Genomic DNA, 23,803 nt, shown 5'->3' on the forward strand with positions numbered 1-23,803 from the left:
ATCAGTTTACTCAAAGAATGCATCAGTCCATTTCAGAAAAATAGATGCAGAAACATTACCAAATCCTATTCACATTTGTACAGATAAATATCACATGAAAATCTAAAAAGCATAGCTAAATAACAAATGTAAGGCTGTACATTATTGACAGTTGACATTTATACCACACGCGACGCATTTTTTACACACACTTCGGCACAGACACGATCATTGGTATTGTTAAAAAATATAAGCAGCGAGCTGTACAAATGACAGGAACAAGATAATTCTGAGTCAGAATTGGTTTTATAAACTTAAGACATAGTTTAAATAGTTGGTTCCTGGCGAAGATGCGTTTATACAGAAACTGTATGTTGAACTTCAGTGGTAGACCATGAGACACTGAAGTTCCAAATCGATCCAAAACACAAATCTACAAATTTGGAAGACTTCCAAAGCGCCTCTCCCCAAAGTGAATCATTTACCGGCTTTGAAGGTTCAGGCCAAATACTCCTGATAAGAGGACAACATGCTTCACGGACGATTTGACTTGGCACTTGTCAAGAAAACATTCACAGAAATGTTCTATATTGAAATAGCTTCAGGGAGCAGCAAAGACTCACGTTTACCTCTCAACTGCTAACCACATTAGTTGGATGAATCATGGGGCGGATTGTAAATTCACACTGTCAGGTTTTGTAATATTTATAAGTCGACAATTGTTTCCATTGAGCCAATTATGAGACAAATAAGAAGAAACTTAATTGTCCCTTTGTAGTGATTGACGTAGTGGCTTTCAAATCACTTTTTGAAAAATGAAAGGTGTCACCTACTGCGATGTTGGCCGTTCCTTGTAAGCCAGCCAACTCCTTGCCGAGCAAAGGCTTGTTCAGACTTTAGGTGTGGCCCCCAACATAACCTCATGATGTCAATAATCAATATTTGAAAGACACTCCTCACTCACTCTAGTCCCACAAGGCTCTATGACAGCTGAACTTCAGTCATTTCAATGCACGTGAATCCAGTTACAAACTTTCTTTGGCCCCATTTGAACATTGTTGAAGCATGCTAGAATTAAGTGAGGGAAAAATCCAATGTGAGACGGGTTAATGCGGCTGACCTTCACTCCAAATGTGGCAGATGTTTTCAAAGTTAACCTGAAAAGAAAAACAGGTTTCAAATAACAGCTCCAAAGTGTTCATGAACTCATCAGCTATGATATGTCGATCTTCTGACATTTAAAAGCAGAGTTCCGTAGCGAGTGGCCATGTGAACAAAAGCTTTTATTAGAATTATCGAATGCTAAAGTCATTGGTGAGCATCAGTGAGGTAAATAAGATGGGATCGACAAAAACAAGAAAAACAATGGCACTTACTTTCATCCTCGGAATCGAAGCCAAACAGGGAAGAGCAAGCATTTTGAGAGCGATGACTCTCTAAATCCTCTGGTTGGCTGAAGGAGGTCAGACACTTGTCACATCGATGTCGAACCTTCTCTGGGCTAGAGTCCTTCTCCTCCTGCACCACAACAGGTGGCGGTTCCTTCTTGGTCAGCGACCTGATCAACTCCTCAGACATGGTCCTCCTGCGCATCGAAAGGCGGGACTCGTCCAGGTATGAGGTGGGCGGCGGCCGCACAAAGGGGGCTTGAACGAAGGGTGTGTAAGCGGGATCGTCCGGTTTGAAAGACTTGTGTTCAGTGATGTGCGGCTCACCGATTTTCTGCTGGACACCCTCAGCCAGAGTAGCTACACGCTTGTGGGCTTTGACGTCTATGGAATCGGCCAGTGGGATTACGAACAGTTCTTTAGTGGGAGTGGAGGGCGTCGCAGCAGGGACGGAGGTGGAAGTCACTTCTCTGTCGAAGCCATTGACAGGCAATTTTCCTGTGTCAGTGGGCTCATCGTGAGCCTGGGGAGGGGAACTCTGCGCTGGGTTTTCACCACTACTCTGACTCTTGCTTCTTTCTTGGGCACAACACTCATTATTTGGCACCTTTTTCTGCATCCAAAGTTCCTCAATCTTCACTCTCTGCTTCCACGGAGCTTCGGAATTTTCACTGGCCTTTCTGCTGGATGCCACCTCCAGCTCTTTAGTGAGAGGCATCCGGGTATAGTGTCTCCACTCATGGTCGTATAGACTCTGCTGGTTCGCAAAAAGCTGTTCACAGTTTGGAAAAGGGCACTGGGGTCTGTAGGGTAGGTGAAAATTCACGTGACGATTCAGTTCAGAAAGACTTGGGAAGCGGAGGTCACACTCCGACTGGTAGCAGAAGAATGGAAGTGGGTTCCTGTGTAAGTCGATATGATCCTTGAAGTGCTCCCAAGTAGTCAACAGCCTGCGGACAGAAGTCGTGGACGTCATTGAAACTCTCTCACAAAACAATATGCCTCAGCTTACCTGGTACAAAGAGGGCACTTCTTTTTGGACCAGAGGAAAACCTTCTCCAACACTTGTTCTTCATTGACATGAACTCGAACCGCATGTCCCAAGAGGCTGCTGCCGATCTTCAAGAAAACTTTATCACAGGTGGGAGAAAGACACAAGTGACCTGCTACAAAGCTTGAACTGTGGTTGTTTTCTTCTGCTGGTTGGTCTTCTGCAGTATTCGCAGTATTCGAATCATTTCTTATAAACACGACGCCATCTTCAATAACAATGTGCTCATCCTTGATGTCCAAATATGAGCAAATGGTGCTTGGGTTCTTCTGATTTTTAGAAAGTGATGTCCTCTTTTTCATGAGGTAGCGCACGTTTTTCATGATGCGCTCTTCCCTTACAAGTTCCGGGGACTTCAAATTGGCAATAGGGTTTTTTCCTGTGGGGTTCTCCTTTGACTCAAGTTGCTGGTTTTCAGGCTCAGTCTGACTCGGCTCGCTCACGTTCCCTTCGATTCCATTTTCCGTGGGAACGGCAGGGTTCGCAGTGGTATCGGCAGTACGGTTGTACATTTCTGTAATGTGGTCCCGCATGTGGCCTTTGGCCTCCTGGAAAAGCTTCAAGCCTTTTCCGCAGATGATGCATCGTTTCCTCTTCTTCAGGTGAGCGATGGCGTGCCTCATGATGTTCAAGCCTTTGTAGTCTTTGCGGCAGTAGGTGCAATGGTACTTCAGGTGGGCGTATCTTTGAGAGCGAAATGCTTTATCCCTGTCTGACGTCTCGTCTTTCACCTGAGGAGGACAATTCCAAAATGATCAGACTGAAGAGGTGAACAACCACTGACACAGTGTTATTAACCCCAACAATAAATGTTGTTAAATTCATTCAGCACTTTAAAGATAGCTACTCTGTTGTGATGGACATAGCAAATGGTAGCTAAAACTCGTTCACAAAGTTCAGAAGCCAGACTGATGGAACTGTAAGAGCAACAAACCTTAGGACAGGAGTCTTCAGACTGGATCCCATTCGTTTCAGTTAATGACGTAAGCTCTGAGCCATCATTTCCATAATTCATTGGTTGAAGAGATAAAAGAGAGTAGGTGTGGAACTCTTTCAAAGGGCAGAAAGACAATTCCGAGGACGATGCGTCATGTGCAGAAGATCCTGCAGTTGTTGTCTCAGAAATAAAGGTTTCACAAGACATTGATTGTAAAGGTTCTTGGATTTGTTCCGTGAAACTGCTACTACTGATGTCGGGACAGCTCCCAAAGTCCTGAGGGTGTTGCTCTTTAGTTGAAACACTAAGAGCGAGTTCATTCTCCAAGAGAGGCATTTCCTGTTCACCATCAGTTTTCTCTTCACCGACACCATCGTCTTGAAGGAGGAGTATTTCATTGTCCGGGTATGAAACCTCATATCTCTGCAGCGGCTTCCTTCCCCGTTTCTTCCCATGATATGGGATCTTCACTTTGACCATTTGGACCTGCTCCTCCTGAAGACCTTGCAACCACCTCTTTCGGTGACCCTTCCTTTTGAAGATTTGACTCTTCACACACCTCGACAGGTATTCTCTTTCGCGGTTCAAGGGGCTCTTTATCGGAGGAGCATTTTCCTTTGTCATGTGATTGTGTCGGAGAGAATACATGGATTTATTGCCGAAGGATGTGGGCTTGAAATTGTATATTATTTCTGGATCATCAACTGGGTCAATCTCATCATCGGACAGAGATTTTGTTTTGTGACGCCTTTGTTTCCATTTTCTTTTCTTCAATATTCCAACATTTTTTGACTCCATGCACCTGTCTGGGTCTTCATCCCAAGACTGCTCTTCACAAGGTTGCTGGTTTTCACATGAAGCATTGACATCCTGTTTGGAACTGAAGTCCTCAGAATGTGTATTATTTATGCAGTTACTTGAGGAAAGATCGTCGTAGATGTCTTTGTCTTCATCTTTCATTTCTATTAAAGCAGCAGCCTCCAAGTCTTTGTCAGGCATTAACTCCAAGCAATGATTTCTGAGAGTCAGAAGGTTCCAAAACTCGGGGTCGAAACACAGGTGCTCCTTAAGCATCTGTCGGAAATAAAAATGTATGTTAACATTAAACATTATTAATGTTAGTCTATCATGAATATTCTCTTTAATCCTACCTGCAGGATATTAAAGCGGATGTTGGTTCTCACAGGGCTGTTATGAAGATGTGGCTCCTGATCAGGATGCATGTAAAGCAGGCAGACGATTTTGTAAGCCTCCAGGCTTCGCTCCTGGCAGAAAACCAGGAGTGCACAAGCTCTGCAGATTTCCAGATCAAGGGGCAGGAGGAAGGCAATGGTCTTGCAGATGAGGGACCTGGTTTCATTGTCAGCTTCTTTGTCACACAGCTCTAAGGCCCTGGCACATAGCTCAATGCAGACTTGGACTCCTTCGCCACCTAGCTGCAGTAAATGAATTACCAAAATAAAACCAAGGTGAGTCTTAATACGATCAAGCAAGGCACTATTTAAAAGAGCATTGGAAACCCATAGATTCTTACTTCAGCTGTGACCAGCTTGATGAAAGGGAATATTGCTTTGACGTTGGTAACAGAGGATGCTAGCTGCAAACATTCAGCAAGAAAGCCTTCTCTTGATGGATGAGCACGGAGATGCAGCCTGCTCCAGATGAACACCAGGTCCCTACAAGACAGAGTTTTCATTATGTAAAAAACAGCAAAGGGGTGAAATCCCTGCATCGAAGCGCTGGGGAGAACCCAGCATTTATGATACTCAATCAGAAGGACAAAAATGTATAAACTTCAATGGAATAAAACAAGCATGGGACATAAAGGACGATTAACAGGAAGCAAGGTTGGCGCATCCACTGAAAGATTGAATAGCATTTCAAATTATTTCCTGAAATCACACAACAGCACACTTTGCCCTGCACACCATCGACTTGCACACACCTATTCCTGACTTTGTTATCGAGGAAGGTAGACTAAAGGACTCATTTTCTTCCTTATTGTTAGATTCTCTTGTGAGTGAGTCACTCTGCTCACACCCAAATTAACAACACCATCTCATCAGCTGAAACAGATGTTCCCATTATGTTCACTCGCACTCTCCGGTCTGGTTTGTCCGAAAGAAAATCATTCCCATTAATCCTTTTTTGCTCCCGCAGACAATGCTGCCAGATGCCTTTGACCCTGCACATCACACCCACTGGTCACCTGAATTGAAGGCTGATATTGAAGCTCCCCACATCAGCGAACTTACTGAGAGAACCACTATGTGAACAACAAACAGAACTTCTGTCTCCTGACATTCCACAACGCCAACAGTTTTTCCCATTCATTTTCAACCAGCACTCTGAGCCCACTTTACCCACCACTCTTGGTCAACCAATCCATCGGTCACCCCCCTTTGTCCTGAATGCCTTCTCATCTCAACAACCTGTGTCTGCCCAGCTCCCCGCCTCCTCATCCAGTCTCCTTAGCTTAACCTTCCTTCCATCCTCACCCATCTAAATAAGATGATCAAAAACTAGCAACAGCAAGGGGCATGAAAACCATGATCTCAATTATGAAGTAACGTCAGCACACAGTCCCTTTTATTTTAACATACTTGACTGTCAATCTACTTTAAACAGAAGGAATGTACTCACCATATGTAATACATATCGCCATTGGTGAGCTGCTGCGTGAGGAATGCTTTGCACAGTGACAACAGGACGTCATCTTTTTCCACTGTTTCCGTGTTACAGATGATCTCGACTGCATCTCGACCATCAATGTCCGCCATCTGAGGAGAAATGGCGAGTTATTAAAAAGGAGCATTGGATCCTCTAAGGTTCATTGCTGTTTCTTACCTCCTTGTGGAGGTTGTCATGAAGCGAAGCCTTGTAGAGGCAGGTCAAGTAAGCCTGATGGAAGTACAGATGTTTTCTTGTTGTGTGGTTTTCTAAACAGCCTTTAGCCAGCACCATTGCCTCTTTCAACCTCTCACAAGCCTGCAAATAGCGAATCCGCAGCTCTAAAAATATCGGCAGCTCTGAGCTGAGATACTGTTCAACTGTGGAAGCAAGACAAAAGACCTGATCAGATACAATTACCGCAATCATATCGAATTAAAACTCAGCAACACACCCTCTGCAGGCGACACTTCTGTCTCCTTGAGGATCGCCTGCAACACTGAGGACTCCCACGGGCCTCCAGATTTGATAATCTGCTTAACATGCTGCATGTAGACATTTCTGTGCCTGAGGAGTTGTGAATGGCATTCCTATGAGGAAGAAATGAAACGAATGTCATTTCAAAAAATGAAAAACAGTTTTTCCTATAACCAAAAAGCACACAGGCTAAATACTTTCTGGCCCATAACACGCCGCCAATGAACTTACTGGGCATGACCTAAGAATTATAAGATGAAAAAGTATGCAGAAAGGTTGATCAACAGAGCTTTCAGACAAAGGTAGACTCAAAGGAGTCCATGAGATCACAATAAATACTGGACATTAAAATGACATTGTAGAGTTGTTGGTGTGTCAATGACTTACACGATAAGAATCCAGAATATCCTTCAGAGGCTTTTCACCAAATTCCTCTTTGCTGAAAAACAGCATCAGCTCAAAGAAACTCCTGAAAGAAATGCAACAGTTAAATTATTAGTGAACAAGAACTCAGTATACAGTTAACATCTATAATGGTTATAATGTTAAGTAAAAATGACAGGCAAAACTGTTCGACAACAGTTATAGTAGTTATAGTATAGTATATAACAATCAAACCCCAGTGCATCATGTGAGAACTTACAAGGCCAGGCTGCTGAGAACATGGTGGATGTGCTGACAGTCATCTGGGAATCCATGGGTGGCTTTGGTGAAACAACACAGGGCAGTCCGCAGAACCTTCAGCTGGGGGAGAGGAACCTGCCATCTGCTTGTGTATTCTTCCACCAACTGTACAGCGAAAACACACAAGAAAACTGTCAGTGCTTTAAAGGACCAATGCCTTTTCAAGTTCATAGTCAAAAGTAAGTACAGAACTTCCGACATCAGATGCCATGAAAACTTCTCCATCACACTAAAAGAAGGTGAGTGTTCCTCTGGTGCTGCAGAAAGAGCAAATGAATCTTGAAAATTAATTTAAAAGTTGCACAAAACGCATTAGCGAACTAATGCACCATTAAATAGATTGAATTGCATTTAAAAAGTGACAACGTCTGAGAAGCGACTGATCATACAGTATTCGACAGGTACAACGGCAGCTTCCGACCTGAAACAAATGTGCATCACAGGTGTTCATGTGCAGCAGAAAACTGTAACTCATAATATCGTGGTTCTAGTTACACGCATCCTAACTTCGGCCGATGAAACATAACATAAATTTAGTTTGACGGCCAGGACTCCATTTTATCAGACAGTATAGCACCTAACGCTTGCTAGCTTCACGGTTAGCATTATCATCGGTAAACCCCAATACTCTGAATGTCGCAGAACAGCGAATATTAAAATAGTGCACAGCATATGAATCATTTCTACACGCTCACATCTCACCTGTCAACATGCCAGCGTTGGTGTGCTGTGTACTATTACTGCAGTATATTTGAAGCATGCCGTGATGCTAACACGAACGAGCCGCGCTGAGCAACAAACGGACCACAAAACGGGCCACTATCAGACGAAAGCCAGTGCCACATACCTTACAAAACGAAGAACAATACTCTTTACTCTTTGGTGGGGTTGAATCGCGACAGTGCTTTTCACAGAGCGTGTCTAAAGCGGTTTCAAGCCCGTCTGTTTCCAAGTCGCTTTCGCTATCCGCCATACTGGCTGTTGGGTCCAGCGCATAGTCCAAGTTGCCAGGTTGAGTGTGACATCCTCCTTTCCGCACCTAAAAATCAAAGATGGCAACCCTGGTAAAATAGACCAGAATGCCTTTAATATTCCCACATTTAGTTTATTATTGCTAGGTTCTTAGATTAGATTCCAATATATAGTAATACATTACACGATATATATATATATATATATATATATATATATATATATATATATATATATATATATATATATATATATATATATATAAATTTCCTCCGTTTATCTATCATTGAGGTTGTAATACACGCGCAAGTGGCAGAGGACACCCTGGAAAGGAGTCCAGTCTATCGCGGGGAATATTGAGAGTGGCCACCACTTTAAGCAACCTCTGTATATTTGAGGGATTGTTTACGATTTTACAAGAAATAGCTCTCAGGCAAACATATTTTCAGGTGCAATAAATATTTTCGCCAGAAGAGGGTGGTAGTAAACCGAAATTAAAATACAAGCGGATTCATTTTGACAGAATGCACATCGGAGTGATCTATTTAATGATCATATTTCCATAATAATACACGCAAAAACAACAACGATTATTCCACATGTTAGAGTGGAAGTTTTGTTCAGTCACTCTAACTTAGATGTAGAAAAAGAAAGGTGCTTGTGAGCTGTAATAAAGTTATTATATAAACATCCTCAAACAAATGTTAAATGGAAAAAAAAGTACTCGAAAATGAACAGAGAGCTCAATGTATTTAATACATTATATTCTTTATTTAGTCCAGGATCAGAACATATCAGTACACAATCTGTTTTCTCTCAAAAATATCTGGTTGTGTCTCTAAACTTGTTTGCCGTGACGTACAATCAGAAAGCCCTGAAAATATAAAACACAGATATCTCTCAAGAAATAAAGAGGGTCCAGAATAACAAAAACAAATACACTTTGGCATAGTTTATTTCAGTTGGGGGGTTTTTGATAGAGGAATGACATCTTCAAACATCATACAATTTCTCAATGGTGTTCAGAATTAAATCTTCGACAGAGTTAACACAATCTTGGTGTTTGAAGACATCAACAGAGACATAAGACATTTAACTGTCAGCTCAGACGCCATTTAAATGCTTCATATACTTTGGGGACTAGGAAGAGCTTCACTTGGCAGTGGTGGGCTTCATCCAATAAAACTGACACTAGAAAATCCCACGTTGTATCTTCAACCTCACAGCCACTTCATTTGCGTCCTGTTTCTTATTTTCTCTTTATTAGTAATGCATTCACTTTACTACAGGATCAAGGTTGCAGCCAGAAGCTCAGCCTAGATAGAAGGAATGTAATTAGAGGGCAGAGACATCATTTCCGGCTCATTCAAAGCCTTCAAATGAGGTCGAACACTAATGCCTAAAACTTGGAACTCGGAAAGGTCAGCAATTGTCCTTTTTTTTCCCTCAAAACCTGCACGTCCCAACCCCAAAACATACCAATTAACATCAAGGAGATCACAGGCTTTTCTATTTATAGCAACATGGAGCTCATGGCTGACCTGGTGAAGGTGTAAATACTTTCATCTTTTGCAGTATTTTCAATTTTCGCTCTTTTTTATTTACTGCCACTAATGAATCTGTACAGCAGTGGCACCGTCGATTATACAACAAGGGGGCGATTGTCTTCCCTGAAGTTGGATTTGTGTTGGTCGTACAGAAATACTCTTTTCATTGTGGTTCATGTATGATGGAAAGGAAATTACATACAATATTACTGATGACTTTTTTTTTTCATGTGCCTTTGTAAAAAACGTTTTTCTGACCAGCCTCACGGATATTTTCGAGTTCTGAGTCAGAGGTAACCGCTGCACCGAACAAGTCTCTGGAAGGCTTTCTTGAAGTCCTCATTGAATATTGTATAGATGAGAGGGTTGATCAGAGAGTTGAGGTACCCCAACCATGTCAGAAAGTCAGCCATCTCCATGGAAGTATTGCAAGAACCGCAAGTATTGACAATTAACTCCTTGACAAAGAACGGCAGCCAACAGATGACGAACGCTCCGATTATTAATCCCAAGGTGGATGCTGCCTTGCGCTCTCTGGAGCCCGAGATCCTTGGTCCTTGGTAAAACTGGCTCCTTCTGGACTCACTGCGCGAATCGTTCCGACGCGACTTGGACTTCGAGGGCTTGACTGAGACGCGCCGCCGCTCTCGTGGAGGCTCCTCCGTCGAGGGGTCGGACCCAGACTTCTCCTGGGGATTAATGGGATCTGGACTGCGGGGTTCTCCGTCACCAGCAGGGTAAGAGGGTATCATGCTGCCGTTAGTCATGCACGAGTGGCGGCTCGCCCGACTTGCTTCCCTTCGCATGTAGAGGGTTTGAGCAGCCCGGTAGATTTTATAGTACAGGATGAGAATGAGTGCCAAGGGAATGTAAAATGCCCCGAAGGTTGCATACAGGGTAAAGGCTATGTGATGGTGGATGATGATGCACTGGTCCTCCTGCTCCTCCCCTTTAGTGTAGTGGCGCCACAGTATCGGAGGGAGGGAAATGAGGATGGACAAGAGCCAAACAACCGCCACCATCACTCCGGCCCGGGCCCCGGTGCGTTTCCGCGAGTACTCCACCGCGTCCGTGATGGCCCGGTAGCGGTCGATGGCAATAGTCGCCAGATGAAGGATCGAGCACGTGCAACAAGTGACATCCACGCTCAGCCAGATGGTGCACACCACCTCCCCCATGACCCAGCTCTCCTTTTGGATGTAGATGATACTGAAAGGCATAACAAGCACGGCCACCAGCAGGTCGGTGACGGCTAATGAGCAGATCAGGTAATTGGCTGGATGGTGGAGCTTGCGGGTCACGGCGATGGCTGTGATGACCAGGCAGTTGAAGAAGGTTGTCAGACCCGCCACCACCGACAGGGTCACGGTGAGCACGACCTTACTGGGAGGCTGTTTGATGGTATCCAGTGAATCATAACCACCGCTGCTGTTGGCATACGCCCCCTCGGTGTAATTGGCGTAATCCATTCTGAAAGTCAAATGAAAAGTTCCAGTTAGGGCTGAGCTGAAAGATTTTTTATTTATTTTGCATTGATGATTTACTTTAAATTAGCGCAAAAACAAATAATTAATCTAAAAAAAAACAAAAACAAAAAAAAAAAAGATACTTTTTTGCAATGCTATTGAGCCTAGAATAAAAGATGAACTTTAAACATTAAAGAAATCAAAAGAGTGAATCAGAGAACGGTCTTGATGTGTGAAGCTAATGCATGATTTAATATGACAATGCTGAAGATGAAGGTAAATAAAGGTCAAATTTCATCGGCAGAAAAGCTTACATCGTTTTTTTGTAAAGGTATCCATCGTAACAAACAATGCCCCACATTCAAGATTCTTTGAAGAGATTCTTTAGCCGTCGTCTTCCTGTTTCGACATTTCCCGTCAGTGGTTGCCACATCAACTCAGGCTCTCTAGTCACTCCTATCTTCTGCACACTACCGCATCTATCAATGTTATTGACTGTCTTTCTAGTCACTAACTTAGTCTCCAAACTTCACCACACAAGCCGAAACTCACATTTCTGTGACTCCAAATGAAAAGTTTCAAATTGTTCCACTGTGTTGACTACTGTCACTACTTCCTGTGGCACATGTCTGCGTATGCTGAAATAAATGTGAAAAAACTCCCACATTTTTTTAAATGTATTCACAATTTTGAAATATACAATTTAAGTCCCCATGATAGTATTTCAAGGTTAATATTTGATTTATGTTCTTACATAGTGTCTGAATTATTTTGGCATTTATTTTTTTACGCATGGAACTCCATGCTTCAATACTGCAACAGATTTAATATATTTTGGGGAGAAAATACCTTCTGCTACATATATGTTAATATACACATTTTTTTGCTTATTTCCCCGCATATTCAAAGTATATTCAAATCCATACATGTATGTAGTAATTCATTGTATTATTTCATTATTTTTCTTTCCAAAAAGTTCATATTTCAATTCAATTTCCAAATAAAATGTGGTGTTATTGGCACATGTCTTGTGATTCCTACTCAGTATTTATGGTGTGCATTAAAACAAAATCACCCTTATGAGTAAAATCACTTTAATTCATATATTAAATGACAACATGTCTCCATGTAAACTGGGAAATGTATGTGTTCGGATCAAACGCTGTCTGATCGTGATCGACTCATGAGGCTTCATGAAACAGCGCCCTCGTTTTCAGAGCCCACTAGATGGCACTCTCTGCTCTAAAACCTTTGGATTTGAACAACCATTTCATATTATTTTTAAACCAAGAGCTCCACCTACTGAGCTCTGAAAACAAAGACACTGTTTCATGAAGCCTCATCAGCCCATCACTTCTGTCTGATGTCAAACAATGTGTGACCAACACACAGTTCAAAGTTGCACAGAGCAGTCAACAGCTTTCATAGAATATAGGAAAACACTTGTAAGGCTTTTTTCCATTTGGCATGATGATAAACTAGTATTAAAGCAATGCCTGAAATGGAAACAACTTGAAGATGCAATTTAAAACATTGTTTAGAAAGGCTGTGGATTTCACACTGAAAAGACAGTTTGAAGTGCAGTGTAGTCTCTTACCTGTAAGGACTTTAAGATATTGCCTCGGGCTTTTCAGTGTGTGGAGGACATCCTGCTCTGATCTGTCCTGCCTGCAAGCTCTGCCATCACACACCGCTGTCACCCATCAGCACCTGGGAGTAAGAGAAATTGTGTTGGGAGTGACAGTGAAACGAAAAGACGCATTCAGAGAGAAAATGGGAAAAATGCATTGCCCAAAATTGCACGAGGAAACAGCTCAAGGAAGCAAAAGTATCTGAGTGCTTCGTGAGCGTGATCGATGAGACTGCCAGTAGTTTGAATGGCACAGGTCAAAAGATGGAGAATGGCGCAGACTTTAATATCCCACGATTAAAATTGAGCTTCATTACAAACCTGAATTAATGCCTCATCTCCCCCTTTATCTTTATCCCCAAATTATCAATTGAAAACAGTCAGGTACCAGTGTCGCTGCCACTCAGTTCCCTCTTTGCATTTCTTAGTATCCTGAAGACATGAGTGGTAACTGTTGCTATAGAAACACGAGAAGAACAGTCCTCTTCTGAGTGTGTTGCAGTAGCAAAAGAAGTCGAACTCTTACTTTTCCAACCAGCATTGTGTTGCCGGATGAGTTGAAAGACCAGTTCACATGGATGGATCTGTTTTCTCGGGTTCTCTTCTACCTACTGAAGGTATTTTACACTCAAGCACAGAAGTCCAACTCGGCTGTTGCCAAGCAAAAATACCGGCCACCCCTCAGAGAGAAACCCTGTTGTTGAGGGAGCTGTTGGGAATTCAACTGCCAACCCACAGATAAGTGGATTTAACCCAAACACATGGCAAAGTGCCCGGAAATCCACCCTAGAAACTCTCTGAGCTGTTCGTTCGGCAAAACAGTTCAGTAAAGTGAATAGATTGTTTCTTTGTTTGGCTGTTTTTTTCACGACCACAATCTCATTGTATGTTTTCTTTTATAGGATAATGGGACAGGATTACAGAAGACAATACACTGCGTCAGAAAGAGACATGGGAGACAAGACAAATAACAATGATAAATGCTCTCGGTTGTGTTCGGTACATCGGAAATCTGAGTGCTTTCAACTTACATAACTAGCTCGAGTTTAGAGGCAAAGTTTTCTCGGATTTAAAGGTTGTCTTTTGGAGTTTTTCCACTAAAACGCACAATCTACTGGTGTAATAGATTAGAATTAAATTAGCAATAACAAAAAAAGAAATAGTTCGGTAGTAGTTCAGCTATTTGGCGTGGGGTCATAATAAAATGGACAGATGGTGATGACAAGAAGGTGAGAATTTTTCAATTCTCTTCACAAATTGTGACGTTGAAAGTAAGTAGTAAGTAAGTAGTAGTTTAGGTTTTATTTGGATTTTATGACTCTTTCTTTTTCCACCATAAGACACAATTTCAATAACTGGCATCTGTGTAACTGTAGTGTGGAAATAATATGGGAAAAAACTGCAAAAAGGGGAATTTTCAATCTTAAAATTACATCATACAGCAATCTTCTTTGCCTTTTATTTTTCAATTTTTCTCCTGATTGATAAGTGTGATGTCAAGGTGTTTTTAACTGGTGTGCTAGTACTTAAGCAGCCTGAGTGGTTTTCACACCAGAACAGACTTATAAGACTCAAATTAAAAAATGTGAAATAAGCCTTCTAATAAAAATATAAATAATTTCCCATCACATTTTCTTTCCTTCTTTTTTCTTTGACCGTCAACATCATGTCATGTCAAACCATGTTCTATTTTTCTGGATGGCACAAACATTTGAGGAGTTACGGCCACTTGAAATGAATGCGCATGTCAATAAGGGGCTAATGTACACAGCACATTTCAGAGCGGCTGCTTTTGAATTCCGCCCAATTTTCCGCACTTGAAGGTCGTCATATTCCTCTGTCCTCCACGCTGGTCCCATTAAAAATGCCAAAACTTGAGATCTCTTTACTCAATCTGACTCACCGTTCGCAGTAATGTCACTGCATATTTTGGATCGTGGACACTAAAAGTGAGATTTCCAGTCTGAACAGCGAGGTAAGGGTCCCTGCGACCCAGCATGTGCATATCAATATGACTGAGATAACGCGGGAATAAATACATTTTTGTTTTGTAAGTGAGAGAGCGAGTGAGATGTCTGATCCCCACTCAGGGTTAATGTATACCTAAGATGGTGCTGAGGTTCACCCATGAATGAATCCCCAAGAAAACCCACTCATGCACATTACATGATAATTAATGCTGCTTTTCCTCGAGGCTCTGCGTTGCCACCACGGTGAATTTCTTCCTAAGCTTTTATTTATTTTTATTTCCCGGCTCATGAGTGGATTCAAATGAATTTATACATTGAGCAGAAATGCTGTACATCTGCAGAGATGACTTGCATGCATTACCAGAAACAGCTTGTCACCTTCTGCAGCAAAAAATCATGTTGTGTAAGAGAAGCTTCCTGTTCAGGGCCATCTGAAGATAAGCTCCACTGAGCCATTGTGAATCTTCACACTGTTTTTAACAAGAAAAATATTTTTTTATTTTCAGTTAACAGAACGCACAGATGAATTAGCTAATGGCGAAAAACAGTGGTAAACCAATCTTACTTCAGATTTCTTCATGCTTGAAGTCTAAAAAAGTTATGTTCTTAAAACACATTCTTTTTTTCTGTCATCAATTTTCATATTTGCATAGTCTTTTCATTGATATTTAAAACGGCCTTCGTCAACTTTCACTTTCGGAAGTGCGCTATTTTTACTGCGTAATTATTCAACGTGTCAGAGATGTTCAGTTGATAGGAAGAGGCTCATTTTTCACTCTGAATATTCTCTGAGATTTTCCATCACATTTTTTCAAATGTATCCCTCATAGTTTCATTGTTGTTATTCCATAAGTCTGATAAGATTTCACTGTCTGCTTCGTTGAGTCACTCCAACATGAAGTATATTTGTCCTCAGTACTGACTTTTATAGCCAAAAAATAAATAAATAATTCCACTAAGTCCAACAAAGAAACCTGAGTGATGAAGTGAGCAGACTCATTGGGATCAATAATTTATCTGAGCATCTTGTGAAACAAAATGAGAAGTCAGGGCTGACTGAGCGACACACGGAGCAGTAAATCATCCACCTAGCACAAGGGTCTGACGGCTCCAAACAAATGGGCTCCCACTGGCTTGATGTCTTTGTCCAGAGGAATTAACACAAAGAAACCAGAGCCAAAACATCTAGATTAGGTCTGTCACGTTTACGGGCCACACTTAGATACAATGCGCACAAAGCATCTGCCATAGCAGAGACTATCACTAGCACTCCTTAACACAAAATAAGGTTTTGGAGGAGCCTCATTATGAGCCTCAATATTGGAGGCTGAAGAAGCTTAACCACTAACTGCACCTGAATTCCGTTCCGTCTCCAACCCCTCGTTTCCACCAAGGGCGTACATGCCTCGAAAGTGAAGCACTGCAGAGAGTTCTGCCTGGCAACCTGCTCCACCAGAAACGGAGGCACCGCGACACAAGGAGAGCTTGATACCTGGTGCACTATGGACATTTAATGGGAACAACAAACTGTCCTAACATCATATTGATTCTAGAACATCCTTATGATGTTTGTGTGCGAGTTTCAAGACTCTCTTCAACGTGACACTTTTGTTTGATCACTTTCCAAGTATCAAATGACATCATCGGACGACTAGGGCTGCAAGTGATGGGCAGGTGAGGCTTCATGAAACAGCGCTCTTGGTTTAAAATGTGAGATTTCATTGAAACGGATGTTTAAATACAAAGATTTTACAGCAGTGAGTGCCATCTAGTGGGGTTTGAAAATGAGGACGCTGTTTCATGAAGCCTCACCACCCGATTCACTAGCTGCAACTATCGATCATTTTGATAGTTGACTACAGAGTACCTTCACGATCTACTAGTCAACACATGACGGGTACTTGTTGCCGAACATGTCGCAATGATTTTAGTGTTGTAAATGGGATATAAACACACCCGAGTTTTATTAAACATAATAATTGAATTTTGATTTCTAAAAAAATGTTGTGAATGCTACGTGACCTTAGTCAAATCCCATACATTATTTTCAATGTTTTGGGGTCACGGTTATAGTTGACTAGTGTGAGCGCTCATGTTGAAACTTGGCAGAACAAAATGTAACTCAAAGCCTGCATGTAATCTTGCACTTCAAGCACATTTGTAACAGATCACTTTTACTGACTGACTTCTTCCCTAAACCATCCACTTGTGATGCGGACGCCAAGCGTATTTGAATGTTTTCTACAAAAGTGTGGACGGAGTGTGTGTTGTTGTCATCGCACTGATGTGCTGAAGATCACTTGAATAAGATCAGTTGGTGATTCCTGCAAGATGAAAATAGAGCTCGCGCTTTTCTCTTATTTATCTTCTTTACTGGAAAGTGTGTGTGTTTGAGTGCTGAATCTGATCAGCAAACTTTGGCACAGTGACATGCCATTCATCGTAGTGAAAAAAAATAAATAAATAGAAACTCCACAGGCAGAGGAGATGTAAGTGCGATGGATGCCCAGGCGAAGTGTATTGGTGTAATGTAATTTAAGCAAGATTGAATGTAGAAAAACTGAAACACTTTGTAAGCAAGTTAAATTGAAACTCTGCTATTAGAATTATTAGAAATGTGAGCCATTATGTTCAGTGTGTCAGCGATTTGTTCTCAATACTTAATGTCTGTTTCATTGTCAATTCATGCCGAGCATTAAGAGTATGTTTAAGTAAGTAAGTAAGTTTAAGCGCCGCTTGCTTTCGGCCAAGAGCATGCAAAAGAAGGGGCACTGCTCCCTCATCTCAACGACTGTCCGTTTTTGAGCAGCTCTTACCGGCCCTTCAGTTTTAAGGTCGAATTGCGACGACGTTCAAATGAGGGTTGATTCCCTTTCCATCACCGTGAGTGGGCTTAACAACAGTTATTCCCATTTTGTTGCACTGTTCTCACTCAATGATCCGTATGCTTATTTCAGGCTTGACTGGACCACCTCATATGTGTCACAGCTTGAGTTCCACCGTGTCACTACCTGCCTCATGCAGATGGTGTGGAGAGGCTGGTGAAATATTCCCTCAGGACCGGATTAGTTGGTTGAAAGCATCCGTGGATCCAAGGATGCCCATGCTGTTGCACTGTAACATTGTGATGGCATCAGTTGTAAAAGGTTATGTTAACCAGAGGTCCAAGAAAACAAATGGATAACAATAATTTCCAACTGTCCAAAATGACTGTTGACCTTCCTTCACTCATGAACACCCCGAGATACTGGACTTAAACTCCTCCCTCACCAGAATCAGCTTGAACTCTTATGTCAACAACCGCAATGGGATTTAAACAAATTCACTATAATAAAGTGAAAGAAAGAATAGCCACTTGAAATCGTCCCGTTTTCTGTTTCCACGTGTGAAAAAAGTTACACAAATACCATACGATTAAAACATATTTAAGAATGGAAATGAGTTCGGAGTGGCTGTCGATATAAGTAGCAAAGAAACAAATTACAGTGATTTACTACCATTACTGAACAACCCTTCCACTTGAGGCTTTGTTTGCAGAGCAATGCATATGGAAGATTATACGGTCATCAAGCAGCACGCATTGCTCTCCGAGAGACGGCAGCAGCCTGATCTCACCACCGTCGTGGTGCCCAACATGCTCATTGGGTGGGTCACTTTTCAATGAATTTGTCATGAACAACTTTGTTTTTTTTTTGGTTTTAACTATTAATTTAATTATTAAAATGGATAGAGCTGAATCAAAGGACAATATGAGCAAACGCAGTTGAGTTTTTTTAAATGTTAATAATATGATTTAAACTATTTCATCAGCTTTAGCATTGCATCACTGAAAAAAATATAATAAATATAAAAAATAAATATAGGATAGATATATAGATAGATACAGAGACAGACAGACAGACAGACAGATAGATAGATAGATAGATAGATAGATAGATAGATAGATAGATAGATAGGTACATAGATAGATAGATAGATAGATAGATAGATAGATTGATAGATAGATAGATGGATAGATACATAGATAGATAGATGGACGGATGGATGGATGGACGGACAGACAGACAGACAGACAGACAGACAGACAGACAGACAGACAGATATAGATGGATGGATGGATGGATGGATGGATGGATAGATAGATAGATAGATAGATAGATAGATAGATAGATAGATAGATAGATAGATAGATAGATAGATAGATACATAGATAGATAGATACATAGATAGATGGATTCAGAGTGGAAACCCTCACCAGCATAACTAATTTAAAGCGGTGCAATGGGGAAATGCATGTGTCCCATTTCAGTGTAATTGCTTGCAACAATTGGTTTTATGTTGCAGGGAAGACAAGACCTAATCCACTTCCCAATGCAGGGAAATAGCTTGACTCTGGGGGGGACTCACTAAATTATCATTTACTTGGGCATATTGATTGTTTAGTGAAATAATCAGCACAGATATTTCAACTCAGCCATTATTGGATACCAAAGATGATTTCATTTCAACACTTTTTATATGTTTTTTTCATGGTTAATTCCATATCAGTTTTTACTTCCATGTTTATTTCATGAATTATTTATCATAGGTAACTAATAATACATATTATTTAATGATATAATTCAATGTAATTATCTCATTACCTATTACCTATTTTTGTCTCTGTGTCTCTCTGTCATAAAGTAACTCAATAAAAATGGCTGAATAGATTTCCATGAAAAGAAAAGTAAGCAATAAACAATAGTGGTTTTCTGCATCACCATTTGGATCTTCAAATCATTTGAAGTCACACTGTGTTGCAGAACACGCTGTGCTTGTGTGTTGTGTGAGCTCATTTCTACTACAAATAAATAAAAACAGGGTCTGATGCGCAATGATTTAAATGTAAGGCAACGATATTAGGTGTAAATAAACGGCTTGGTGGATCTGAACTTTTCCAGCTTCTAGTTTACCTGGAAAAAAAACACAATCTCAGAACCAAGAAAAGAAGCCATATACTGCATGATACAGCATCATAGTAGCACATCGAAGATAAATAAGGAGTTGAAAACAGAAAGGTTCCCCCTCTCTATGTCTATTGTCATCATACACACATGTACTGCTTCACAAGTGACACAAAAAAGTCCTGACGCTGAGTAAACACCACCACTGAGAACAAGGAGAAAGAAACAGAATGATTTGATATACAATTTAAAAACACCAAGGGGAAGATTTTCCAATCTCCTTTCTTGCGTGTACTACTTCTCACATCCAGTAACGCTCATTCACACCTCCACAGTGACTTGACTGAGACACATGATGACCAAGGCGTCTCAGACTAAAGCTCAGATGGGTCACGAGAAAAAAAAAACAAAACAATCAAACTTCTGTAAGACATTCAATGAAAGTGTTTTTCTGTCATGACTTACTTCTTTTCCACCATAGTTTAATCTCAAGGCAAATCCCCCCAAAAATTTCAGCTCAGTAGTGAATTCAGTCCAACACCAGATAGTGTACACCAGACCTGGACAAAGTGTGGCCCGGGGGCCAAATCTGGCCCTTTGAATGTATTTATGTGGCCCACTAGGAGTCAGAGTAAAACTATAAAACTGACATTTTTGTCTTGTGCATTGTTTTTTGCAACTGAAACATAACTTTCTCGTTTTATTATTTTTCTCAATTGTTCGTCTTTTCCGTTGGCTATTTTAGGAGTATTTGTTGTTCCTTAAAATACATGAGAATTGAAAGTAGATTTTGAAATGTATAAGAATCTTTAAATGGAATGTGGTTTCGATTAAATAAAACACAACAAACCAACATTTTTCTGTGCATTTTAAAAGTGTAATTTCATAATCGCACATGATGCCATCACTTTTATTTTCAACTTTCTCTGACCCTCCTTTCTTTGGGATTGACGGCCCCTCTCAACAGTAAACAATACATATCCTGGCCCACCTCTGGTGTACACCATTAAAGCACCTAAAAACGATACAAAATTTAAAAAAAAAGGTAACGTATAGTCTCTCATCAAATCTAACAGCAGCTACTACAGGTTAAGTGTTTGACAACAAACATATTGTTTCAACAGTGTGAGGGCAGTCAGACTCCAGCAGCTGTGACCAAGCAAAGACCTGTGTACGTATCAAGGCTAAAGTGGAAGCCTTGCTGAAGGGCAAGGAATGAATTTGCAAGCATCCTATCCAATCTGGATGGAAAAATAGATGTGTTGTCCAAGGAGACCAAGATGCTGTCACGGCCAGTTCAACACTGAGGGAAGGAACCTAAGAGGATCCCATGAAGTTTGTAAAGATTGTCATTGAACGCAAGAATTTTGTACTTGAGCTACTCGCAAGTGACCTTCCCCCGCCTCTCAAGTTCAGTCTAAAGTTTGTGGAACGTCTGAATGGCTCAGCAAAGAGTTTTCAGCAGTGAAAGTGAGTTAAAAACAAAAGAAGACTTGGCTCAGTGAGTCGCATAATGCGTTGATAAATGTCTCCCGACTATTTGAGCAGTTAACGCACTTAAACTTTCAACCTTTAGCGTTTGATCGAAACAACGCTGCCTGAAACATGTTGCTAGAAACACAATGAAGCTGCAACCCTGGATCTAAAATGTATTAAAAAAGCTGGTGAGAACGTACCTTTACTATCTTGGCTTTGACATGTTACATGTTAGCATGTTTGCAGCATTGACTAAAAAAATCGTGCCTTTAAAAACCTTCAAAAAAAACAAATCAAAGGTTTAATTCTGCAGCGACAGTAGAGTCCAAATTGATCACTGTCTTTGTTGTCTTCCTCTTCAGCATGCATTACAACAAATCACCTGCGGAGCTCAGATGGAGCGCTACACGACTTGACATTTGGACCCACTTCAAAGATGATTCCGCAGAGGGAAGCGTGGATCTTTAGTATTGTTTAAAATAGCTTTCGTAAGTGTCACAAACGTGCAGCGAACATCATGGAAAAGTCAGATATTGACATATATAATGTCACTGCTGAAGTTATCATAAGCCACGCTCTGAAGGCAATCATGCAAATTTATGATAATATCTGCTGCACGGCAAAGGAACGTTCAGTCCAGTGAAAATGATAATAAGACGCACATTGTGGCCAAATAACAGGAAACAAAGAGCATCCTGGGGAACAACAACATCAGAGCTTTAACCTGTTAGAATTAGCCGGAGCAGCTCTGAGTGGATTCGCACCTCATCCGTGGTTCCTCGGACTAATTGTGCGGACTTCCACGCAGTTGACCAGGAAATGAGGCGTGAAAGGAGAGATGGTCCGGGAAACAGAAAGTCAATAGATGTCTTGCGCCAGTGGCTTCCAAACCTCACAGTCCACAGCCTTATATGGGGTCAGAATCTGCTCATCAGTTACAGAGCAGCAGAAAATGGCGCAGTGGTTAGTGATGCGGTCACAGCAAGGTTCTCTGTGATGAAATCCAGCGTGGATTTCTGCAGGCACCCCTCCCACATGCCAAAAAGATATTGAGCTTTATTAGTGAGGGGGTAGTTACTGTCTAATTATGTGCCCCCTGTGACGCACTGGGGATGCGTCCCGTCATTTGCTCTGCTGTGTCCAGCTTGCACTTCAAAAAATGTGTGTCGGTTTGACAGCAGCGAGGAGACAGTTCTGTGTCCGTCGAGGAGGAGCGGTATCCAACAGGGACGGTAGAAGTTTACATTATGTACGAGGGCTGTGTCCAGGGTTGGGACTGCCAAACCAGGTCAGGTGGACAGACAGAGAAGAGGTATTTATGCCGGACGTTCTACATGCTGGACCTGTCAACGCTGAGGCAAAAACACTATGACTGGTTGACTCGTATGATGTGCACCAGTAGATGAAGACGTTAAATATGTGATTTTTATTTGCGCAGACTGGTTTCTGAACTGGTGCCTCTCTCCTTCTTGGATTTAATTTTCAGTGTGTGATTTTAGTAACAATGTATTAGTCTGTCAAAAGTAGTGTGTCAACACTTTCTGTCAGTAAAGTTTGGGGTTTTTGGGCTTAATTGTGTGAGTGAGTGACCGCAACGCTATTGGTGAATTGAATATACGTTATATAACAAATTTCACAGCGGTTCAACGGACCGTAGGACAGAGTGTCGAATGTAACTCAACCCTGTGTTGCATTGGTGACATGAATCCAGTAGCTCAACAGCTTTGAAAAGCTCCATTTAGCTAGCAGCAGGAGATCCAGTCAACGTAATCGGTTCTTCTACTTCCTCATCTACTAAACCTTTCAACTGGCCTCTGTGTTGACTGTGATCCTACTTCTTCATGATTTTTGGACAGAGACGTAACATACTCAAGCAGCTGCTGTAACTTCCAGCGTAACTCGCTGGTAAACCCTGAACCTGGACTCAAGTATACAGCATGGACGAAGTTTAGCTGGCGGGAATGATAGTTTTCACAACTCAAGGTGCCATGTTCATGCGTGACACATTCTTGAGTCGCAATGATCCGGACACATCAGTCATCAGTGCTCACTCTCGCTCATGACATCAAGACTCATCGTCACTTTAAGCCATTCTAAGAATTGTATATCAGTCAAGTATTGTCAGATACACTGACTAGTTGTTGCATCATGTACTTCCATTGAACGCTTCAGTCGTTTATGCAACATGGCAGGGGCAAGACTTAGATTCAACAACTTATGGATACAGGGTCCGCATTGGGAACTTTTGGCAACATTACCGTCATAGGGAAAATACTCAGGCCTCACCTGCACCTCTAGCAAACACATTGCCATCACCATCAGTTCACAGGACTCACTATCGGTCAACAGTTTTTCACACCAAAGGCAGAAATCGTCAAATGGAAGGTCAGTCTTCCCGACGGCAGGCAGACTGTCAAAGTTTGGGGTATGGATTCTCAAGGACTCCCCCTTTTGGAAGATCATTTCATTGCACTTGGTAGATATAGCACCTCATGTGACAATGAGCTTGACTTGTGCTATTGTCATATATGGTGTTACATGTATCAAGATACATCACGTATAAGGTAACCATGAGGGTACGAGCTCATCACTCTGAAATGTCCGTGTCCGTGT

The 23,803-nt window shown here is 41.5% G+C and overlaps 2 protein-coding genes across 3 annotated transcripts in view; both read right to left on the reverse strand.

Annotated features, from left to right (window-relative positions):
• Position 1: 1 nt before the first annotated feature.
• On the reverse strand, positions 2 to 9,882 carry LOC128766258 (zinc finger protein 654-like). The gene is made up of 13 exons (XM_053877780.1): positions 9,856 to 9,882; positions 8,034 to 8,225; positions 7,146 to 7,291; positions 6,890 to 6,971; positions 6,480 to 6,615; positions 6,203 to 6,405; positions 5,999 to 6,135; positions 4,890 to 5,031; positions 4,507 to 4,791; positions 3,353 to 4,429; positions 2,380 to 3,149; positions 1,356 to 2,317; positions 2 to 1,136 (listed from the first exon to the last, which is right to left on the reverse strand). The coding sequence occupies exons 1-13, from the start codon at positions 9,880 to 9,882 to the stop codon at positions 1,132 to 1,134; spliced, it is 4,164 nt and encodes a 1,387-aa protein (XP_053733755.1). The 3' UTR covers positions 2 to 1,131.
• Positions 8,932 to 23,803, reverse strand: part of htr1fa (5-hydroxytryptamine (serotonin) receptor 1Fa) — a 29,718-nt gene continuing 14,846 nt past the window's right edge. Inside the window, exons 1-3 of one of the 2 annotated variants that reach the window (XM_053877033.1) lie at positions 21,391 to 21,429; positions 12,769 to 12,881; positions 8,932 to 11,175 (exon numbers count right to left, since the gene is read on the reverse strand). In XM_053877033.1, coding sequence (XP_053733008.1) covers positions 9,993 to 11,174 — 1,182 coding nt within the window. In that variant the 5' untranslated portion in view covers position 11,175; positions 12,769 to 12,881; positions 21,391 to 21,429 and the 3' untranslated portion in view covers positions 8,932 to 9,992. Of the gene's footprint in view, positions 11,176 to 12,768; positions 12,882 to 21,390; positions 21,430 to 23,803 lie in introns of those variants that run through there. The other variant, XM_053877032.1, reaches the window with a different exon arrangement.

The sequence above is a fragment of the Synchiropus splendidus genome, chromosome 10 (assembly GCF_027744825.2).
Source record: "Synchiropus splendidus isolate RoL2022-P1 chromosome 10, RoL_Sspl_1.0, whole genome shotgun sequence".
Taxonomy (NCBI): Eukaryota; Metazoa; Chordata; class Actinopteri; order Syngnathiformes; family Callionymidae; genus Synchiropus; species Synchiropus splendidus.

What these genes read in the sequence shown, in the direction of transcription:
- LOC128766258 (XM_053877780.1), bottom strand. Translation starts at nt 9,882, where the DNA reads ATGAACCACAATGAAAAGAGTATTTCT. An exon ending in ATGACAACCTCCACAAGGAG is followed by an intron (nt 6,136 to 6,202) that starts GTAAGAAACAGC and finishes ATTTCTCCTCAG; the next exon opens with ATGGCGGACATTGATGGTCG. An exon ending in GGCGATATGTATTACATATG is followed by an intron (nt 5,032 to 5,998) that starts GTGAGTACATTC and finishes TCTGTCTTGTAG; the next exon opens with GGACCTGGTGTTCATCTGGA.